Below are 20,289 nucleotides of genomic sequence, written 5' to 3'. Positions count from 1 at the left end.
GCTTCTCAGCTTCGCTCCTTCCTCTCCCTTCTCGAAAAACAACAACAACAAAATTACATTTATAGAGCGCCTTTCACGTCGGGAGGATATCCCAAAGCACTCCAATCAAGTTTCCGTTGATACTGGAGTTGATACTGGAGGAGGCAAAGTAGATTTGTGTGTCATCCACATACGTATGGAAGTTTACCCCATCTGTGGATGACATTTCCCAGAGGGAGTTCATAGATAAGGAAAAGAAGAAGGCCAAGGATGGAGCCCTGGGGTACCCAGCAGGTAACTGGGTGGGGGTGGGAGGAGAAACCAAGATGTTGCCAAGTTGAAATGGAGGCGGTTGGTTAAGTAGGACTTGAACCATGCGAGTGCGGTGCCTCTAAGGTGGATGAGGGAGGGGACGTGGTGGAGGAGGATGGCGTGGTCGACTGTGTCGAATGCCGCAGAGCGTTCCAGGAGAACAAGGAGGCAGATAGAGAGGATGTTGTTTGTGACTTTGACAAGTGCTGTCTCTGTGCTGTGGGTTGGATGAAAACCAGACTGCAGGGGCTCGTGGAGGGAGAGGTGTGACCAAACTTGACCTGTAACAATGCATTCCAGGACTTTGGCAGGGAAGGGTTGATTGGAAATGGGACGGTAGTGTGAGAGATTAGAGGGATCAAAGGTGGGTTACTTGAGGAGTGGTGTGATAACAGCGGTTTTCAGGGGGAATGGAACAGAGCCTGAGGAGAGAGATTAGTTGACAGTATCGGTCAACAGTGAGGAGAGGAGGGGGAGTTCAGACCAGCAGCTGGATGGGGAGGGGGTCAAGGCAGCAGGTGGTGAACTTCATCCGGGTGATTGTGGTTGAGAAAGAGAAGTGGGGGCAAAAGAATGTAAGGGGAGGGGGGAGTGGTAGATGTAGAAGGTGGTACGGATGGTCAGTTGTGGGGTGGAAGGAGACATGGGGGGGACGACAATGCAGCCAAGCAGATGTTTTCAATTTTTGAGGTGAGGAAGTCTAGGACAAGCCCAGGGTGAGCAGGTGGGTTTGGAAACAGCCCTGAATTTCAGGGGAGACAGGGAATTGAAGCTGTGGAGAGATAGTCATTCAGCAGCTTGATGGCTGCATCAGGATTGCTGCACGTGGAGGGCCAGAGGGAGAGGAGGTCCGAGGAAAAGAGGTTATTTGTAACCCTGTCTGTATGTCTGTCTGTGTGTCCATCTACATTTCATATTGGATCATTTGGTTGCAGGCGAAGCTGCAACGGGTACAGGTTATAAATACGTTGATGTTTTCGGTTTCGAACACAGCTTCTGTCTGAGAATTCAATATTATCAACAGCCTCCGCGTATAGAAGTTACTCCTAAACTCTGATTTAGATCCACTTGCGACTATTTTATACTTGTGCCCCCATTAGAATGTAAACCAATCGTGTCAGTTAAATATACAGTCAATTGACTTTACAGTATATTCTGTAAAGCGTTTTGAGACATTTGGAAGATGCGAAAAGTACTGTATCAAATGAAAGGATTATTATTACTATTATTAACCGATCCATACATTGTGGTTGAGAGGGAGGAGGGAGAAGTGGGGGCAAAAGAATGTAATGAGGGGGGAGTGGTAGATGGAGAAGGTGGTATGGATGGTCAGGGTGGGGTGGGAGGAGACATGGGGGGGAACCTGTTTCTACGTTGAAAGAGGGCAGTTTTTCCCTCCTGAAAACCACACAAAAGCTGATTTATTATTTGATACACAATGAGAAATTAAAGGCAGTACCACCCCATGCCTTCAACCGTTGATCCGGGCAACATTTCAATAGCAGTTCTATTCAGTCCCAGGTTAAGCTGACCACTTACATTGAGGCAGCCAGATCTCATGTCATGTCTGACTGATCTCTGACACTTGTGACAGAATTGGTTCTTTCCACAGTACTGATTGAAAGTGGAGGCTTATTTGGTTCTCATTGTGTCAAACTAATAGAATTTCACACATAGATCTTACAGATCACCTGCTCCCTCGACCCCATCCCTACCCCTCTCCTTACCTCCAAGCGCCACCTCCTTGCCCCTCTACTCACTGACATCATAAACCTCTCCCAATCTTCTGGTATTGTTCCCACACCATTAAAAGCCATTATGAGCATGCATTCTGAGCAGAGGGACAGGGAGAAGAGAAGAGCGGAGATTTCGGAGAGGAAGGAGCCAGGGGGTTTTGTAGCTCGGTAAACCAGGAGAATTTTGAGTGAGAGAGAGGAGGGATGATAGAGGGTGAGGTGCTCAAATGAGAAGAAGCAGCCAGAGGAATAAGGGGATAGACCGAGGAAAGCTTGGGAGATGAGGGCCACCCCGCGGCCATGTTAGTTAGGGCGGGGGGTGTGGTAGAACGTGTAGCCCAGAAGGGGAGACTTCAACTAGGGGGACAGAGTCACTGGGGGAGACGGAGACGAGAGTGGTTTGGAGAAGATTTTGGTGTCGTGGGGGAGAAATGACCGTGGAGTTCGAGGAGCGGGGAGTACTGGTGAGGGTATGGATGAGGGAGGGGTGTTTGCCTTTCGGAGGCGGTTGCTGCGGAGAGAGTGAGCGACGGGACAGTTCGGGGTGGCTGGATCGGCTGCGGGCTACAGGAGACAGCACGGGCGGGGGAGATGGCGGTGGTGGTTTGGGAGGGAGGGGGAGAGGTGGGATGGTGGTTATGGCTTAGGTGCCAGAGACTGGAAGGGAAGGGAACGGAGGGGTCATGGATAAGATATAGCCAAAAGACAATTGAGTTGACTTACCCTCTGAAACTGACGCACGAAAATTACATCGCACCGCACTTCACCTGGCGCCCGGAAGTGACGTCCGGCAGTGGCATTCGGTCGTTGGCTCACGTCGACGACATTTTGAAAATGGCGTCCATGCGCCCAAGGCAGCTGAGACTTCTCCTGGCTGCCGTTCACCCGCCCCGTGGCCCTGGCACATGTCGTACAGGCACAGACTTGTAAAGCTTTCTTGTCCCACCGGCGCTCAACCACGGCCTCCCCGTGCCCGCCTTTTGTTGATCGAAATCTTCGATGCACGTCCCCCCCTCCTCCCCTTCCTCCTCCTCCCTCCCCGCTCGCAACTCCCTCTAGGTTGACCTGGGTTTTTCGAGGCCCCTCCATCAGAAACAGGTCATTAGGCCAACTGGTCTGTGCCGTTGTTTATGCTCCACATGAGCCTCCTCCTGCCCTTCCTCTACTAAGCCTTTGAGCAAGCCCAGTCGAAGAGGCAGGTCTTGAAACAGGTCTTGTAGGAGGCAAGGAAGGGGGCGATGCAGTGGGACTGAGGGATGGAGTTCCAGAGGGTGGGGGGGCAGAACGGCGGAAGGCTCGTCCACCAATGGTGGGCAGGTGAGGCGGGAGACGTAAAGCAGGCCGGAGCCCGCCAAGCGGAGGGAGGGAGCAGGATGGTAGAGGGTTAGGAGGTCGCAGAGCTAAGGGGGGGGGGGCGGAGGAGAGGGCCAGTGAGGTCTTTGAAGGTGAGGATCTTGAACTGTATCCTCTGTAACAGGAAGCCAGTGGAGCCGGGCGAGGATGGGGGTGATAGGGTCGCGGAGCCTGGTGTAGGAGAGGACACGGGCTACAGAGTTCTGGATGATCTACAGCCTATGGAGGCAGGAGTGGGGGAGACCGACAAGCAGAGAGTTTGCATTGTCAACCCCGGATGTAATTAATGCGTATATGAGGGGCTCAATGGCCTGTAGTGTGATACAGTGGCCGAGCCGGGCGATGTTTCGGAGGTGGGCGAAGGCAGAACGTGTCATGCCACGGATGTGGAGTAGAAAGGATATTTGAGGGTCAACAAGTCGCCAAGATTCCGGACTGGCTCAGTGAGGTGGAGTGTACATTAAAAACCAGTATCCCATTTATATTGATGAATACAATATGCACTGATCAGAATAAATTAAAAATATTTATTTGTCACAAGCATGGAATTGACAACACCCTGAAGACATAAATTAACTCAGAGATATAATACATTAAAGGCACTTATGGTTTGAGCCAGTTGGTGACTAACTTCTTATTAGAAGTCCCTCCTTGGTATAAGCTGTGCCTACCTGCCCCAAACACTCAGTATTTATATACCTTTGGTGCTCTGCCACTCACAAAAAGCACAGGAATAATTAAAACTGGCAGTGAGACTCCATACAGACAAGAGAGCAACATTCTTACAAATGGAAATAACTGAGTCAGTTTGCAAACAGGTGGAAATAGCTGAGACTGAAGCACCATGCAAAAGAGATTTGTAACATCCTTACTGCCTGTGGGGGTGGTGGTCCCCCCAACACCCCATTGGAGTGTCAACATAGTTCTAACGTCCTAAAGCCTGATGTGGGGCTTGAACTCACAACCTTCTGACCCAACAACAAATTACTCTTGTACAGTGCCCTTCACATCTAAAAAAACGTCCCAGTGCGCTGGACAGTCAGGGTTTTTTTGACCCCCCCCCTCCCCCCCGGAGTTGGGGTCAGGAAGGGTGGAGGGCAGGGGTACTGGGGGTTGGGAGTGTGGCTGAAAGTATGGTCTAAGAAGAAGGCCTTTAGATGGGACATGAAAGAGACAAGAGGGGGGGGGGGGGGGGGGGGTGAGGCGGAGAGATTGCAGGATAGAGTTCCAGAGTGTGGGGGCAGAGATGCTGAATGCCTGACTGCCAGTGGTGGGGCGGGAAGTACAGGTAACCTGAAGCAGGTTGCTGTCCGCCGAGCAGAGGGAGCGGACAGGTTGATACGGAGTTAGGAAGTTGGAGAGGTAGGGGAGAGCAAGACCTGAGAACCAGGGTTTTGTACTTGATTCTCTGAGGGATGGGGAGCCAGTGAAGCCAGGAAAGAATGGGGGTGATTGGTTCGTGGTCCCAGAGGCGAGAGTACTACCAGCGGAGCCAGGCTGACACACAATAGAATGAACTGGAAACAACAGAAGTGACTGGGAACACTCAGCAGATCAGGCAGCGTCTATGGGGAAAGGAAAGTGAGTCAACGTTTCGGATCCACGACCGTTTCTTCAGAACTGTGGCATGTTGGGAGACATGTTGAGAATGAATTGGGATGTAATCCAACAACAAGAACAACTTGCCTTCATATAGCACCTTTCACGACGGAAGTCATAAATGATTGATCTAATTTACAACACAAAAAAACTGCACTTGATTCATCCCAATGAACATCCTAACAGTTGAGAACTGTTCAAAACGTATCTTATTTGACTAAAAAAAATACCTTAGCGATACTCGGTGTTTAGATTAAAAATAGTAAACACTTAAAACAGATCTTGCAGTTTTGACATTTTTAGTATTCTCAGTCAGAATCTTCAGATGCCAAAACATTGATTGGAATAAAATTTCATTATTTTGTGAAAGGACACACATGTGAAAGAAATGTATCTATCTCATTTTTTATAATGATTTGCTGTGGATGTAATTCATGTGGCAAGTAATGTGCTACAGTCATCTCCCACGCATCCACAAATGACACATTGATACCCTTGAACATTTTTCTCAACACTACGTCGAGCTGAAATGAGTCCCAGTTATTGTTGTACAGACTGCCTTCAGGTGTCAGAGCCTGGACATTAGCTGTCTTCATTACAATTTGTGTATCTGGATTTCGGTTTAGCAATAGGAGAATAGATCTCCGAATATTCTGTATCCTTCGGATGTAAATTTCTACTGGAAAAGTGCCAAAGTGGGACCATAAGGTGATTGCTATAATTGTATTCTTTCCAGCTTTAATACCATCCAGTGCGTTTGCAATGTAGAGCATGTTTGGAGTTTCAATGTAGAATCGGATTGGAGGAGCGTGGCAATGATATTTCACCATGATCTGGTTTTTCATATCGATAGCAAGGTGTGGACCGGTATTTTCATTATTGCCAAGAGGAAACCTCTTAAGCCCTAAAACAAAAGAGGTTACATTATTAATCAGTATAAGTAATTTTCTAATTAGAGTTAACAAAAGAGATATTGTACGATATCGCTGAGCAGTGATATTATCTGATCTGAGCCCCCAAAATGTGCCAGTTTACCAAGGTAATAACAGAGTTCAAAAGTGACACTTCCAAACTTGATCTCACTGGTATGAAGAGTATAGTTTTGCAGTATACACACATCATCCCATTTATGCCAGGAACACAAGAGCTGGTGCAGTTGTTCAACCACCACAGCTTCTAAGTCAATGGATAAAGCCCACACCGGAAGATGCGTAGCATGGACCTGGTGTAAGTGGTTTCTCACCCAATAACATAAGAAATGCTAGACCAAAAAAGACCAAGGTCCATCTAGTTTGCCTTCCACTTTCCTGGCAGTCGCAAGGAGGCGCTGACAGCATTGATCCGTTCACTCTACCTCAAGAAGCTGATCTTGTTCGACCCCCATCTGTCTTCCAAGCTCTCCACCTAGGGTCTCACTCAACTTTCCCTCATACCTCTGCACATTACCCACCTCTACCATAACATCTCCCCCTGGGCTGCCGAGACCCTCATTCGGGCTTTCATTATATCTAGCCTGCCCAGGAATCAAACCCAGGTCCTCTCGCTTGCAAGGCAAGTGCTCTAACTAATATGCTACAGGACTCCACATGCACCCATTTCATAGAGAATGTAGGGGTCTGATTCTGGATTGGGATATTATTTACACATTAAGTAGAATGGACAATAATACCATAATGTTGACTATAAAATAAATATCTGGAGCTAACCTGGTTGAAATTTAGTTAAATATTCAAACCACTGTCGTATAGTGGAATCTCCAAAGAGGTGCACTATTTTCTTACGAAGGCAGGCTGTAATGTTTGGAGTGTTGAAGCGGTGAATATTACAGGTTGCTGACATCCATTGATCCTGATAATAGAAACCTGACGGTGAAGCCAGAGATTTACCACGGACACACCGTCTGAGATTTGCACCTGAATATAAAGAGAAAACCAGGGCTGTAAACAAATGTACAGTAAATGGAGGAGTAGTTTACACAGAAAAACTCAGACTCCTATTCTTTTGACATTGATCAAGTGTACATAAAAAGATATTTTTAGGATGCTTAGGATATAGTGCATCAATGTTAATGTTGCTTGGAATCTGCTTTTAAGGTCCTGAGAAGCATATTGTATCAGGAAAGGCCTGAANTTTTTTTCTCAAAAACATTCATTAATTTCCCTAACGGTACTTTGTAATATTTAATAAGGATGGAATTTGTGGAATTTGATAATGTATTGCTGTTCATACAATTTTCAACTCTAAACAAATTTAATCTCTAAAAGTTTATACAAAAGAGGTTAAAATAGCAGAAAACAGGTATTATTCCGGTTTCTGAAGCTGAACCATATATTATTCATACTGTATTTCAATATTTCTAAAATAAAGATTATGATATTGAACATAAGGCTATTTTATATCAATGCTAAATTCCAAGAACAGATTTCGGTGGAATAAAAATTTCATTCAAACTATTTACTTTTATAGCATACAAAAGTCCTTTATATTGTGGAATCCTGTAGTTCAGTGGTTGGAGAATTCGCCTCGTAAGTGAGAGACCTGGGTTCGATTCCCAATAGAGCAAAATGTTGGACAAGTTTCCTTACTCCACACGCCTCTATTTACCCAGAAGTAGGAACCCGGTTGTTAGTCGATTGGCGAATCGCTTTTCCAGGGGTAATAATTCCTTCAAAAAAATAAAGTGATCACTTCGATCCACGAATGTTTGTGGAACACTGCTGTGCACAATTGGTTGCCAGTCACGGAGCCTGGTGTGGGAGAGTACACAGGCTGCAGAGTTCTGGATGATCTGCAGCCTATGGAGGGAAGAGTTGGGGAGACCGACAAGCAAGGAGTTTACATAGTCAAGCCTCGTTGTTATGAATGTGTGTATGATGGTTTCAGCAACCTACAGTGTGAGACAGTTGCAGAGCCAGGTGATGTTGCGGAGGTGGGGGAAGGCAGAGTGAGGTAGAAAGGATAGTTGAGGGTCAAACAAGATGTCAAGGTTCTGGACTGGCTTAGTAAGGTAAAGTATGCATGCATGGATGGTGATGCTGTCAGCGTCTGAGGTGTGGAGGCACTGATGGGTACCAATCAGGAGAGCCTCGGTCTTGTTGACGTTCAATTGAAGAAAATTAGCTCTCATCCAGGACTTGATGTCTGACAGACATTCTGTCAGGACAGCAGTGGTCCTGGAGTCAAGGGTGGAGGCAGAGAGATAGAATTCATTGTCATCCGCATACATGTCTGCGGATGATGTCACCAAGAGGAAGCACGTAGATATTGAAGAGGAGGGGACCAAGGTCAGAGCCCTGAGGAACACCGCACAAGATGGTGCGGGGGAGGGGAAACTGTGGAGATGAAGTGGAGTACAGCCCCCGTTATGGGGGGAGGTGGGGAGGGGGTGTCAGTCCTTCAAAAAATTTGAGCCAAAGGCTTTTTAATTCAACAAACATCAAAAAAAGGTTAAATATGAAATTTGAAATGCACAGTAATATTGAAATTGAGTTTTTTACACAGGTCCACACAAAAATATGCTGCACATATCGATACACATATGTTTACATATACATATAATGCACAAAAAATAGGTGATTGACATCACTAGCATCTGTATTTTCATCAACCGCTATGGATTTGTTATAATATTAATAATCTTTGCATTAGATATAGAGTCTTATCACGTTTTCTAGGCATTTTAAAGTGTTTCACAGAATATACTGTAAAGTGAATTGACTGTATATTTTGTGGGCGAAACATGGAGCCAATTGCACACAGCAGTGTCCCACAAACAGTCATGTATTGAATGGACCAAGTTATAATTTATTTTTTGAAGGAATTATTACCCCCGGAAAAGCGATCCGCCAATCGACTAACAACCAGTTTTCTACTTCTAGGTAAACAGGTGTGTGGAGTAAAGAAACTTGATCAACATTTCTCCCTGCTGGGAACCAAACCCAGGTCACTCGCTTATGAGGCGAGTTCTCTAACCACTAAGCTATAGGACTCCCTATGTGATGGATTATGGATTTCGTCTGATCATCGAATGGTGTTGCTATTGCCAGGATTCATCGTCACATAGCAATCCACATAAGGATGACACAAGCATCTGCAGTATGAAAGGATTACTCAAATAACCCTACTCATATCCATTTGAGATGCATTTGATTTGCTTGATATTCCCACAATATTTATGTTTCGTACCTGCATGAGTTGAAGCCTTCACATTTACAAAACCTGGTCCACTGGGTAATACAGGTTGTTGGAGGTTGACTTTGCTGAAAATATGGCACAGATTATGGAATCATAGAATCAGAGAAATTTGCAGCACAGAGGAAGGCCATTTAGCACATAAAGTCTCTCAGAGCAAGGTGTTCATTCAATGCCACTGCCTTGCCTTATCCCAATACCGCTTCAAGCCTCTATCTTTCATATACCCATCTACTTGCCTCTTGAAACCCACAATGGACTCTGCCTCTACTACTTTTCTTGGCAGGGCATTCCACATCCCAACAACTCTCTGAAAGAAAAACACTCTCTTTTTGTTCTCGTCACTATCTTAAAATGTGTCCCCTGTGTCACTGACTTCCCTACCAGTGGAAATAGTTTCTCTGTCAAAATCCCTTATCATTTTGTAAACCTCTAACAGGTTCCCCCCAATCTTTTCTGCTCCAATGAAACATTGGAATAACAAGAGCCAATTTCATCAATCTCTCCTCCTACCTATTGTTTATTGCCATTTATGTCACTGGATATTTCAATTCTGAACATCTCATGTAGAAATGTTTACAACTTACACTCTCACTATTTCCACTCCTCGAGGACTTTCAATGTGGTTGAGTTTGAAAGCCAATATGATACTGAAAACAACAACAAAATTACATTTGTATAGCCCCTTTCATATCGGAAGGATATCCCAAGGTTCTGGACAATCAATGTTTTGGACCTGAGCTGAGAGTTGGGATCAGGGAGGGTGGAGGGCAGGGGGTGAAGGAGGATGATCAAAGCCATGGTCGAAGAGGAGGATCTTGAGAAGGATTTTGAAGGAGGAAAGGGAGGGGGCGAGCCGGAGGGACTTTGTGGGATGGAGTTCCAGAGGGTGGGGGCAGAATGGCTGAAGGCCCACCCGCCAATGGTGGGATGGGCGAGGTGGGAACATGAAGCAGGTCAGAGCGGAGGGAGTGGGCAGGTTGATAAGGTGTTAGGAGGTCACAGGGGTAGGGGGAAGCAAGGCCATGAAGTGCTTTGAAGGGAGGATAGGATCTTGAACTGTATCCTCTGGGTGATGGGAAGCCAGTGGAGTCGGGTGAGGATGGGGGTGATAGAGTCATGGAGCATGGTGCAGGAGAAGATACAGGCTGCAGAATTCTGGATAATCTGCAGTCTATGGAGGGAGGAATTGGGGAAGCCGACAAGCAGGGAGTTTGCATAGTCTAGCCTGGCTATTATGAATGCGTGTATGAGGATCTCGGGGGCCTGCAGTGTGAGACGGTGGTGGAGTCAGGCAATGTTGCGGAGGTGGGGGAAGGCAGAGCGGGTCATGGCACAGATGTTACGGACTGGCTCAGTTAGGTAGAGTGTGCAACCTTGGATGGTGATCCTGTCCGCGCCTGAGGTGTAGAGGTGCTGATGGGAGCCAATCAGGAGGACCTTGCCAGCAGTGCTGGTGGCCATAAGAACAGTCAAAGAGGAAGGTTTTCAGCCAGGACTTGAAAAAAAAGGAGAGTGGGGGGCAAGGCGAAGAGATTGAGAGAATGTGTTCTAAAGCTGTTTCTGTGACATTGCTGTACACAAATTGACTGCTACATTTGTTTACAAAATGCACAGTGATTACATTTTACAGTAATTCCTACTAAGCATTTTAAAGCATTTGCACCTTCATACCAGGTTCTAAGTTTACCCTCTATGACACATCCCCATGTCATCAAAGTGGAGGAGGGCTTTGTTTTAATGCAGAGCTCTGAGCTTGTGAACACAGACAAGTACATTAAAATGTATCACTGCACACCAATGCAATACAAAATAACATTTGTATATCACCTTTCACATCAGGTGGACATCTCAAGGCATGGACAGTCAGGGATTTGGAACTGAACCGAGGGTGGGCTAGGTTGGGATAAGGGAGGGTGGAGGACAGGATGGCCGAAGGCACGGTCGAAGTGGAGGGTCTTGAGACGTGCCTTGAAGGGAGGGAGTGAGGCGAAGGGAAGTGGGATAGAGTACCAAAGGGTGGAGGCAGAGAGTCTGGAGGTCCGACCACCAATGGTGAGGCGGGGCGGGCCGGGGGGGGTGAGACGTGGAGCAGGCAGGAACATGCTGAGTGGAGGGAGCAGACAGGTTGATATGGGGTTAGAAGGGCACAACGGTAGGACGAGGTAAGGCCGGGGAGGGTTTTGAAAGTGATGACGAGGATTTTGAACTCTATCCTCTGAGAGATGTGGAGCCACTGGAGACAGGCGAGGGTGATGGGGTCAGGGAGCTTGGTGCAGGAGAGGACACAAGCTGTAGAGTTTGGATGATCTGCAGCTTGTGGAGGGAAGAGTTGGGAAGGCTGACAAGCAGGGAGTTGGTGTAGTCAAGCCTATATGTGATGAACACGTCAATGAAGGTTTTGGCGGTCTGAGGGGTGAGGCAGTAGTGGAGTTGGGTGATGTTGCAGAGGTGGGATAAGGCAGAGTGGGTCATGGCATGGATGTGGGGGAGAAAGGACAATTGAAGGTCAAACAAGATGCCTAGGTTCCTGACTGGTGAGGTGAAGTGTGCATCCACAGATGGTGATGCTGCCTGAGGTGTGGAGGCGCTGATGGGAGCCAATCAGGAGAGGCTGGATCTTGTTGAAGTTCAACTAGAAAATTAGCTCTCGACAATAATTCTTGGCATTTGATATAGCGCCTTATCATGTCATTGCGACATCTCAATAACGTTTCATATACTGAATATACTGTAAAGTGAATTGACTGTATATTTTGTGGGTGAAAAGTGGCAGCCAATTGCTCGTAGCAGTGTCCTCAAAAAAGGCATGAATTGAATGACAACANTTTTTTTAGAATGATCCGCCAATCAACTAACAACCGGGTTCCAACTTACTGCTAGGTAAACAGAGGTGCGTGGAGTAACAAAACTTGCCTAAGGTTTTGCCTTGCCCGGGATTCAAACAGGGGTCCACTCGCTTACGAGGCGAGTGCTCTAACCAATATGGTACAAGATTACAAGTTGAAGGGTGGAATTACTTCTGTCAAGGTTGAACGTTTGGAGATCACTATGGCCCTTAGTTAAATTAAACCAGTTTATGCAAACCATCATAAATCCCTAAATAAGTGATATGCCCTCTGGTTTGGAATAGGTGCTGCCATCTGTACACCAGAAAACTGCAGAAATCCTTATCCACGTAAGGGCCCAGATATGGAATTAAGTCAGACTGCTATGTCAGTGAATTGTTTTCGTTCCATGCATTAATTAACAATCTTGCAGATTATCAAAAAAAATCACTTTTTACACTTTTCTAGCTTTTCGCTAGTTCAGAAATGACCAAAAGGTGGAGTGAAACTTGGACTTCCATGAATTGTATGGGTGCATCAACAACAACACACAACATTTGTATACTGAGCTGTAAGTTTTGAAACTAACTTTCTATTAATGGCAGATCTGCTTCTGTGACGCACATTTACAGCTCAAACAAGCGGTGAACAAGAGTTCGAACTAGAATGTTGAGAAGCTACCTTGTGAGAAAACGACCTTCTGCTCCTTTTAAGAGGCCTTTCTTATATCCTCCTTTAGCATGGTTGAGACGAGTAGTGCAGGGGAGCTTCTTTGGTTTGTAACAAAACCACCGTTCACCAGTCTTGAGATCAGTAAAATTACAGAGTGGTGCAGTCTCAGGCAAGCAAACACTGCACATAGTCGTCTCTTGGACAGACCCTGATCTAAATAAGCTCTTAAAGTACACCTTATCTGGCCGTTCATCACGCAGCCTTTGAAGGACTTGAATTCCTTCACTGGGATGAACCAAGGTAACGGACACCTCAACTTTCCCCGGCCAGAATAAAGTAAAATTGATCTTGTACGATCCATTTAGATAATCGACAACTGTTCCCACTGAACCCGCTTTGAGCTCTGGGGTGTGGATCCGGGCCTGGAGATAGTCACCTCCGTATTGCTTCGGGTTTCCTGAAAAATCATACATGTGGACCATCACCTGTAACTGATCCCCAACGTGGAAAGTATTCTGAGAGTTTAAAATAAGAAAGTGAGAGTGTTTTGGGTCAGTGCTGTTCATAAAGGGTGTGCGAGCTTGAGGTGGCATTGGCCATTCAATCATTTTCAATAAGAACATCTCCTCAGATCTTTCTTCAGGTACAGAGCTCTGATTCTGGTAGTGACAGATCATCGGTTTGACAGTTGCAACAACCTTCTTCATTTGTATCTTCTGCTTCAATGATTGATAGGATCTTGGAAATGCGAAATCCTTTGAATAAGGTGCTGTTTTCAAAGTTGTAGAATGAGTATCCTATGGAAAGGGGTACATTTGTTTCCAATAAATATTTTTCCTACTTTATGCTTCTTTATGCCACATGGCGACACAATCAACATGACAAAGAAACTGAGTTGGGGGGATTCATCTTGTCACAAATTTACAGCTATCTGGTTTCATCAAATGGCAGCTCAGTCTGCTTTCTCAGTTACTAAAAATCTCAGCTGCATCTGGCTTCGTTCCTTTATACCCTATGTACACTCTTTATGCTGGTGCAAATTGTCTATTGTCATTCAATTCAGGTTACGCTGACCAAGGATCTTGTCAACCAAACTTATTGAGGGGTTGGAGGGATTGGATCATGAGGAGCAATTAGGTAAACTGGACATTTTCATGCTGGGAAGTGAAGGTTGAGGGGCAATATGATTACGATCTTTAAGATGCTAAAAGGACTAGATAATGTAGACCATGATAAGCTGCTCTAACTTGTACTGAACAGTAGAACCAGAAGAAATGGGCTACGATTGAAGGGGGGCAAATTCGGGAAAAAATCTATGGAAACACTACTTCAATGAGCGAGTAGTAAACGTATGAAACAGGTTCCCTAGGGAGATGATGGAAGTAGAAAATGTTGTTTCTTTCAAGAACAAATTAGATAAATTTCTGTTTGGAAATAATATTTCGGGATACAGTGTACAGTTTGGGACACGGCATGTCATGCGACTGCCAGGATGGTGGAAGACGAATTGGATGGACCTTGATCTTCTTTCACTTAGCAAATTATTATATTCTTGTGTGGGATTGCTGATAGATTTCTTTCCTTTGGCTGATCAAGCTCAGTGAGGCGTCCTAGAAAGGCGTCCTATTATATGTTGTCAAAGTACTTCATTTCATATTGGTCAATGAAGGATTAAACCCTGTCAACTGCTTTACTGCCCTTTGAAAGAGGTTTTTCCTGATAATAAAGTTGGTGCTTGCCTCCTGACAAACAGTCCCTTAAAAGAGCAGTGCTTGGAATCGAAAGCAGGAAAAAAAAGTCAGATCTGTTAGTACAAATGAATTAATTAATCAATAAAATATTAAATCTGAACTGGGAATATCACAAGATCAAGATCACAAGATTGGTCCACCCAATTTCATCCCTCCAGAACACCTACTCCACCATTCCCCCATCGCTGCATCAAGGTATTTTTTAAATGTGTCTACCATTTATTGGTAACCAGTCATTGATTATCCTCTGTGTAAAAACTTCTTGGTATTTGTCCTGAAATTGGCTTTTTTTTTACATTCCAAACCTATTGTTCTGGGTTTACTTTTTCAATACCATTCAAAATGTTATACCTCACTATGACGTCTCCTCTGCATCACCTTCTCTCAAGACGGAATAGGCTTAACTTGTTCAATCATTGCTCATTATAATCAAGGTGTGGCTTGAACAGAGCACCGTACAGCCTAAGAATAACATCTGGGGATCTGAACTCAACTGATTTAGGAATGTAGCCCGGAATCTGTTTTGTCTTTGGTCCCTTTGTTTTCTCCCTCTCTTGCCTCCATCAAAGCACATCTCGAGCCCTTCCTCTTTGACAGGCGCATTTGGCCACCCTTCTACCCCTACTCTCCCTGCCCTCCACCCGCCTGATCCCACCCCCTGCTCAGGTCCAAATCGCTAACTGTTCAGCGCCCTGGGACGTCCTCTCAAAGTGAAAGGTCCTATACAAATGTAATTTGTTGTTGTTGTTGCCTTGTTTATTGTGTGGAAGCTGAGGTCTTGGCCACTGTTGGTGGTGCTGATAGATCAGATGGCACGCAACAAGCCAGAGCCAAGGAGGCGAGAGAAGATAAAAGCGATAAGGATGTGCCAAGGAGTGGATAGATGTACAGGTGAGGACAAGACCTTGAAACTGATCCACTGGGAGCCACTGAAGACTGACAAGGGTTGAGGTGATGGAATTGCAGAGTACGCACAGATTATTCTAGTCCACCTACCTGCATATGATGAATGTTCATAATCAGGATCAATATTGCTATCGTCACCACTAGTGTAAAAAGAATCCGATATTTGGCGAAGGAATAAGACATTTTTGTCAACCGTTCACCCATACCGGTTGGTGAAGGGGCACCCATATCATAAACCATAAGCAGTCTGTTCAGGACATTCGGCTTCTCAAATCTATTGTTAAAAGATAAAAAAGCAATTAATAACTTCACTGGTAAACAAAGAAACCATACAATTAAAAGTCTCTTATCATTGTTCACAGTTTACAATTGAGTATTTGTCTACCTTATCAAAACCAGATGGCACATTTGCTTAACTTTCCTCTGATCTGTGTTGAGTTTCAAGTTAATTGTTTAGGCAGCAGGAGTGCATTTTGAGACAAGTTTATATTTTTTCTAATCATCTTCACTCAGCAGTTTTCAGTACTTGTCACAACATGGAGTGAAAATACGGTATGTGATCAATATTACGAGTGGAATTTTTTGCCCCAAATTAATGATCTCTTCTATTGACAACATGTTTGTCTACTGTTTTGGAACATATAATGAGTTTGTGGTCAAGACGAGAGATCACAAGTTAATTGAAACTGAACAACTACAATGGTAACTTTCAATTTTCAGTGTGAGGTACAGGTACATCAAAGATCCTGATGGATCAGCCTTGGAATACTGCGGACCTGCCAAAGAAGGCTGGTTCGATTCCGACATTTCATTGAGTTTCTGTCAAGAAGAGAGAAGAGTGGACTACAAGCAAGCAGACCTGTCAGTTAAAGGATTACTGCAAGCAAGCCAACACTTCGACTCTTCCCAAATGCAGACTTGATCATCTGATAATATGGAACTGCACACAAGAGTCGTAAGCATATTGTAACTGTTAAACTCCATACCCTCATCACACCAGTCCTTGCCAGGCTCCAATGGCTCACAATTACTGAACAAATCGATTTCAATATCCTCTCACTCGTTTTCAATGCCTTTATCCCTTCATGGCCTCACATCTACTTACCTATCCAATTTGCCTAACCCCCACTCCCCCACCTGCTGCCTCTGCTCAGCTAGCTCGGGCCTCCTGTTCGTCCCTCGTCCCCTCTGCTCCACCATTGGCGGCTATGCCTTCAGCCATTACACCCCAAAACACTGCAACTGTCTCCTTCAATCCCTCTGCCTTGCCCTCTCCCTCCCCACTTTCAAATTCCACCTAGAGACCTTTCTTTTTGATCGTGCTTACGGTCACCTCACCCCTCCCTCTCCCTCTGGCTCAGGGTCAGACTCCACCGCTATCAAGTGCTCCAGGATGCTTCCCCACATGAAAGGCGGTATATAAGTGCAAGTTGTTGTTGTATACTATGCCATTCTAGCTTGATAAAGAAACATATTAACCTGAATATTGTCTTTCAAGTAACCTTCACACTAAAAGTAATAGAGTTACAACCCTGAGGCACTTACACAAGATGCAGACTATTTAGTACTCTGCAGTTAGTATTCTTTCCCAAACCAAGCTCTGGGAGCTAACCACTCCCATCCTCATCTGGTTCCAATAGCTTCTCATCCCACGGCGGATCGAATTCAAGATCCTTATTCTCACCTGTGGTCTAGCTTTGTGACTTTCTCAAATCGTTCCGAGCTCGCTACTCCCTTCACGCAGTAGGCACTGGCCTCCCAGCCCCACCATTGGCAATTGGGCTTTCAGCCTACTTCATCCATTCTCTCGAACTCCATCCTGGAGTTCCTCTGAATTGCTCCCTTCCTCACCCCATTGAAGGTCCATCTCAAGACTTATTACCGCTTTCAACATCCTTTCAGTCATCTCTCTGCTCCCCACTCCCTCAGCTCCCACCCCCAGCTCGGATACCAAGCCAGGATTGTTCAGTGGTTTGGGACATCCTCCAAATCTGGAACTCGCAACTTACACACAAGCGCAAGCACAAAAGTTGTGAAAATATTTGCAGAATAAAGGGTCTTTCCTTTTTGATAAGAAAACACAGTAATAATTGTTGCATTATGATTCAATTTTATTATTCAATATATGATTCAAAAGTGAAAGTGGTACCAATTGAGCCAGGCTGTCATGCACTATAATAATAATAATAAAAAATTAAGAATATTGATTGTTATGATTCAGAACATCGAGTTCTATAAAGTTACCATGCCTTTAATCATATTCCTTCCCCATGCACTTTAATAATAATATTATTATTATTATTATTATTCCTTCCCCATGCACTTTACAGAATATGCAGTAAAAGTTAATTGATTGTGTATTTTGTGGGCGACACATGGCAGCCAATTGAACACAGCAGTGTCCCACAAACATTCATTGATTGCGTGACTAAATTATTATTTTTTAAAAAAATTTTTGGAGGGATTATTACAACAACAAAATTACATTTGCATAGCAACTTTCACGTTGGGAGGACGTCCCAAGGCGCTGGACCATCAATGTTTCGAACCCGAGCTGGGAGTCCGGATTGGGGAAGGTGGAGAGCAGGGGGAGAAGAAGTGTGATCAAAGGCACGGTCAAAGAGGAGGGCCTTGAGATGGGTCTTGAAGGAGGTAAGGGAGGGGGCGAGGCGGAGGGACTGCGGGATGGAGTTCCAAGGGGTGGGGGCAGAGTGGCTGAAGGCCCGCCCACCAATGGTGGGGCAGGCGAGGCGAGGGATGTGAAGCAGGCCGGAGTCCGCTGAGCGGAGGGAACAAGCGGATTGGTAGGGTGTTAGGAGGTCGCAGAAGTCGGGGGGAGCAAGACCATGGAGGGCTTACGCCCATAGAGCAATCCATCAATTCATTAACAACCAGGTTCCTGCTTAATGCTAGTTGAAACAGAGGCGTGTGGAGTACGAAAACTTGCCTAAGCTTTCGCCCTGTCCTTATGTTAGGTACAAATGCCTAAACCAAACCAATTACATTTATTAAACTCTATTCCAGATTAATCAAACAAAAGATTGGCTAAATCTGGTGCTGTCTGCAAATTAGCTCCTGCGTTTGCCTGCAAAATATGCAGTCACTGCATTTTACATAAAACTCTGAAGTACTTTGAGACATTTTGATATGTACTTTATCAAAAGTATTATAATTATTATTATTACCTTCTTTACTTCTGAATGATTAAGAATGAAAACTCATTTAAAAGGTATAAAGCCATTTGTATTTTTGAGTGAGAGAAAAATCAAAATAAGTGAAATTTTAAATAATAGACAGAGACCAGAGCGTAGGTAACAACACAGGTTACTTATTCGCACACAATAATTGCACTCCTCTGCCAGAATACAAATATGGTGAGTTCCCACATCAAAAGAAACACGAATACACTCTGTCCCACACTGATTAAAGACAGGTTTAGCGATTTAAAAAAACATTAGCATACCTGACTTTCCTCCTGGATTCTCTTCTATGTTCTGTACCTTGAGTCACTTTGCTGTGTTCAGTTTAGTCCTATATTTCACAGGTGTTTCCCAGCCACAGATTGCCAATTGCATTTCAATTATTTGCCCATGAACTGGTGGAATCCAATTCCCAGTTGAACAATTTTACAACTTACATTGTGTCATATATTCATGTTGGGCAAGCTTTAATGCTCTACCTGCCGCTGTTTAGCCAGCAGTAAGGAGGAACCCAGTTGTTAGTTGATTGTTAGTTGGATCATGGAGGGAGTGAAATCAGAGGGAGGAACCTATTGCAAATTGGAATAACAGAGGGAGGAACCTATTGCAAATTGGAATAACAGAGGGAGGAACCTATTGCAAATTGGAAAATTGGGTAAATTTCCTTAATCATCACAGCTCTGTTTGATTGCCATGTGACCATGAATCATGGAAAACATTGCAACACCACTCGATTATCAGATGAAATCCATAATCTATCAAATGTGTAGTCCTGAAGCTCACTGATTAGACCACTTGCCTCGTAAACGAGAGACCTGGGTTTGGTTCCCGTCAGGGAGAGCTGTTGACCAAGTTTCCTTACTCCACACACCTCTGCTTACCTGGCAAGAACTAGGAACCCAGTTGTTAGTCGATTGGTGGATCATTTTTCTGGAGGTAATAATTCCTTCAAAAAATAATAATAATAAGTTGGTCACTTCAATCCATGGCTGTTTGTGGAACACTACTGTGTCCAATTGGCTGCCATGTTTCGCCCACAAAATATACAGTCAATTCACTTTATAGCATACTCTGTAAAGCACTTTGAGATGTCTCGAAGACGTGATAAGGCGCTGCATCAAATGCAAGGATTAATATTATCATTTCCATTCCCCGCAGCTCAATGCGCTGCAGTTTGTCAGGAAGTCCCTCAGTGAAAGCAAGTTGGTTTTGTGACCAACCGCGTCTTTCAATACCCCAGCTCCTGATGCTGCCATGAGAGGATGGTTCGCTGGGGAGATAGGGAGCAGGCGGACTGGCCACTGGTTGGATTACCCATAGTGTGTCTCTCCAGAGAGAGAATGCACATTCCATTCATAGAGAAATTTCCATGTGCAGCTGGCATAATAATAATCCTTGCATTGGATATAGCATCTTATCACGTCTTTGAGACATCTCAAAGCGCTTCACAGAATATACTGTAAGGTAAATTGACTGGTTATTTTGTGATCGAAATGCGACAGTCAATTTGTGTCCCACAAACAGTCGTGGATAATTCATGGAGCTCTCAGTCAGATCTGCATACTCACAAGTATGGTGATGGGCTTCCACACGTGTCAGACACCTGGTTAACCAAAAACAAATGCCGGAACCTAAAATTAGTAATCTTTTAATAACTTTATAATCTAAGTGAGAGACCTGAGTTCAATTCCAGGCAGGGAGAAACCTTGGGCAAGTTTCCTTACTCCACATGCCTAATAATAATCCCTCCAAAAACCCAAAA

The 20,289-nt window shown here is 44.8% G+C and overlaps 1 protein-coding gene across 1 annotated transcript; it reads right to left on the bottom strand.

The window, feature by feature from the left end:
* Positions 1-1,195: 1,195 nt before the first annotated feature.
* On the bottom strand, positions 1,196-18,800 carry LOC103180193 (NXPE family member 3-like). Its single transcript, XM_007895892.2, has 8 exons — positions 18,791-18,800; positions 15,418-15,601; positions 12,680-13,467; positions 9,165-9,238; positions 6,686-6,892; positions 5,725-5,883; positions 2,052-2,122; positions 1,196-1,291 (listed from the first exon to the last, which is right to left on the bottom strand). Exons 2-8 carry the CDS (start codon positions 15,565-15,567, stop codon positions 1,196-1,198), a joined length of 1,545 nt encoding a protein of 514 aa, XP_007894083.2. The 5' UTR covers positions 15,568-15,601; positions 18,791-18,800.
* Between the last annotated feature and the right edge of the window lie 1,489 nt (positions 18,801-20,289).

The sequence above is a fragment of the Callorhinchus milii genome, unplaced genomic scaffold (genome assembly GCF_018977255.1).
Source record: "Callorhinchus milii isolate IMCB2004 unplaced genomic scaffold, IMCB_Cmil_1.0 Scaffold4, whole genome shotgun sequence".
Lineage (NCBI taxonomy): Eukaryota > Metazoa > Chordata > Chondrichthyes > Chimaeriformes > Callorhinchidae > Callorhinchus > Callorhinchus milii.
Note: the sequence above shows the minus strand (reverse complement) of the source record. Positions and strands in the feature narration are given on the sequence as shown.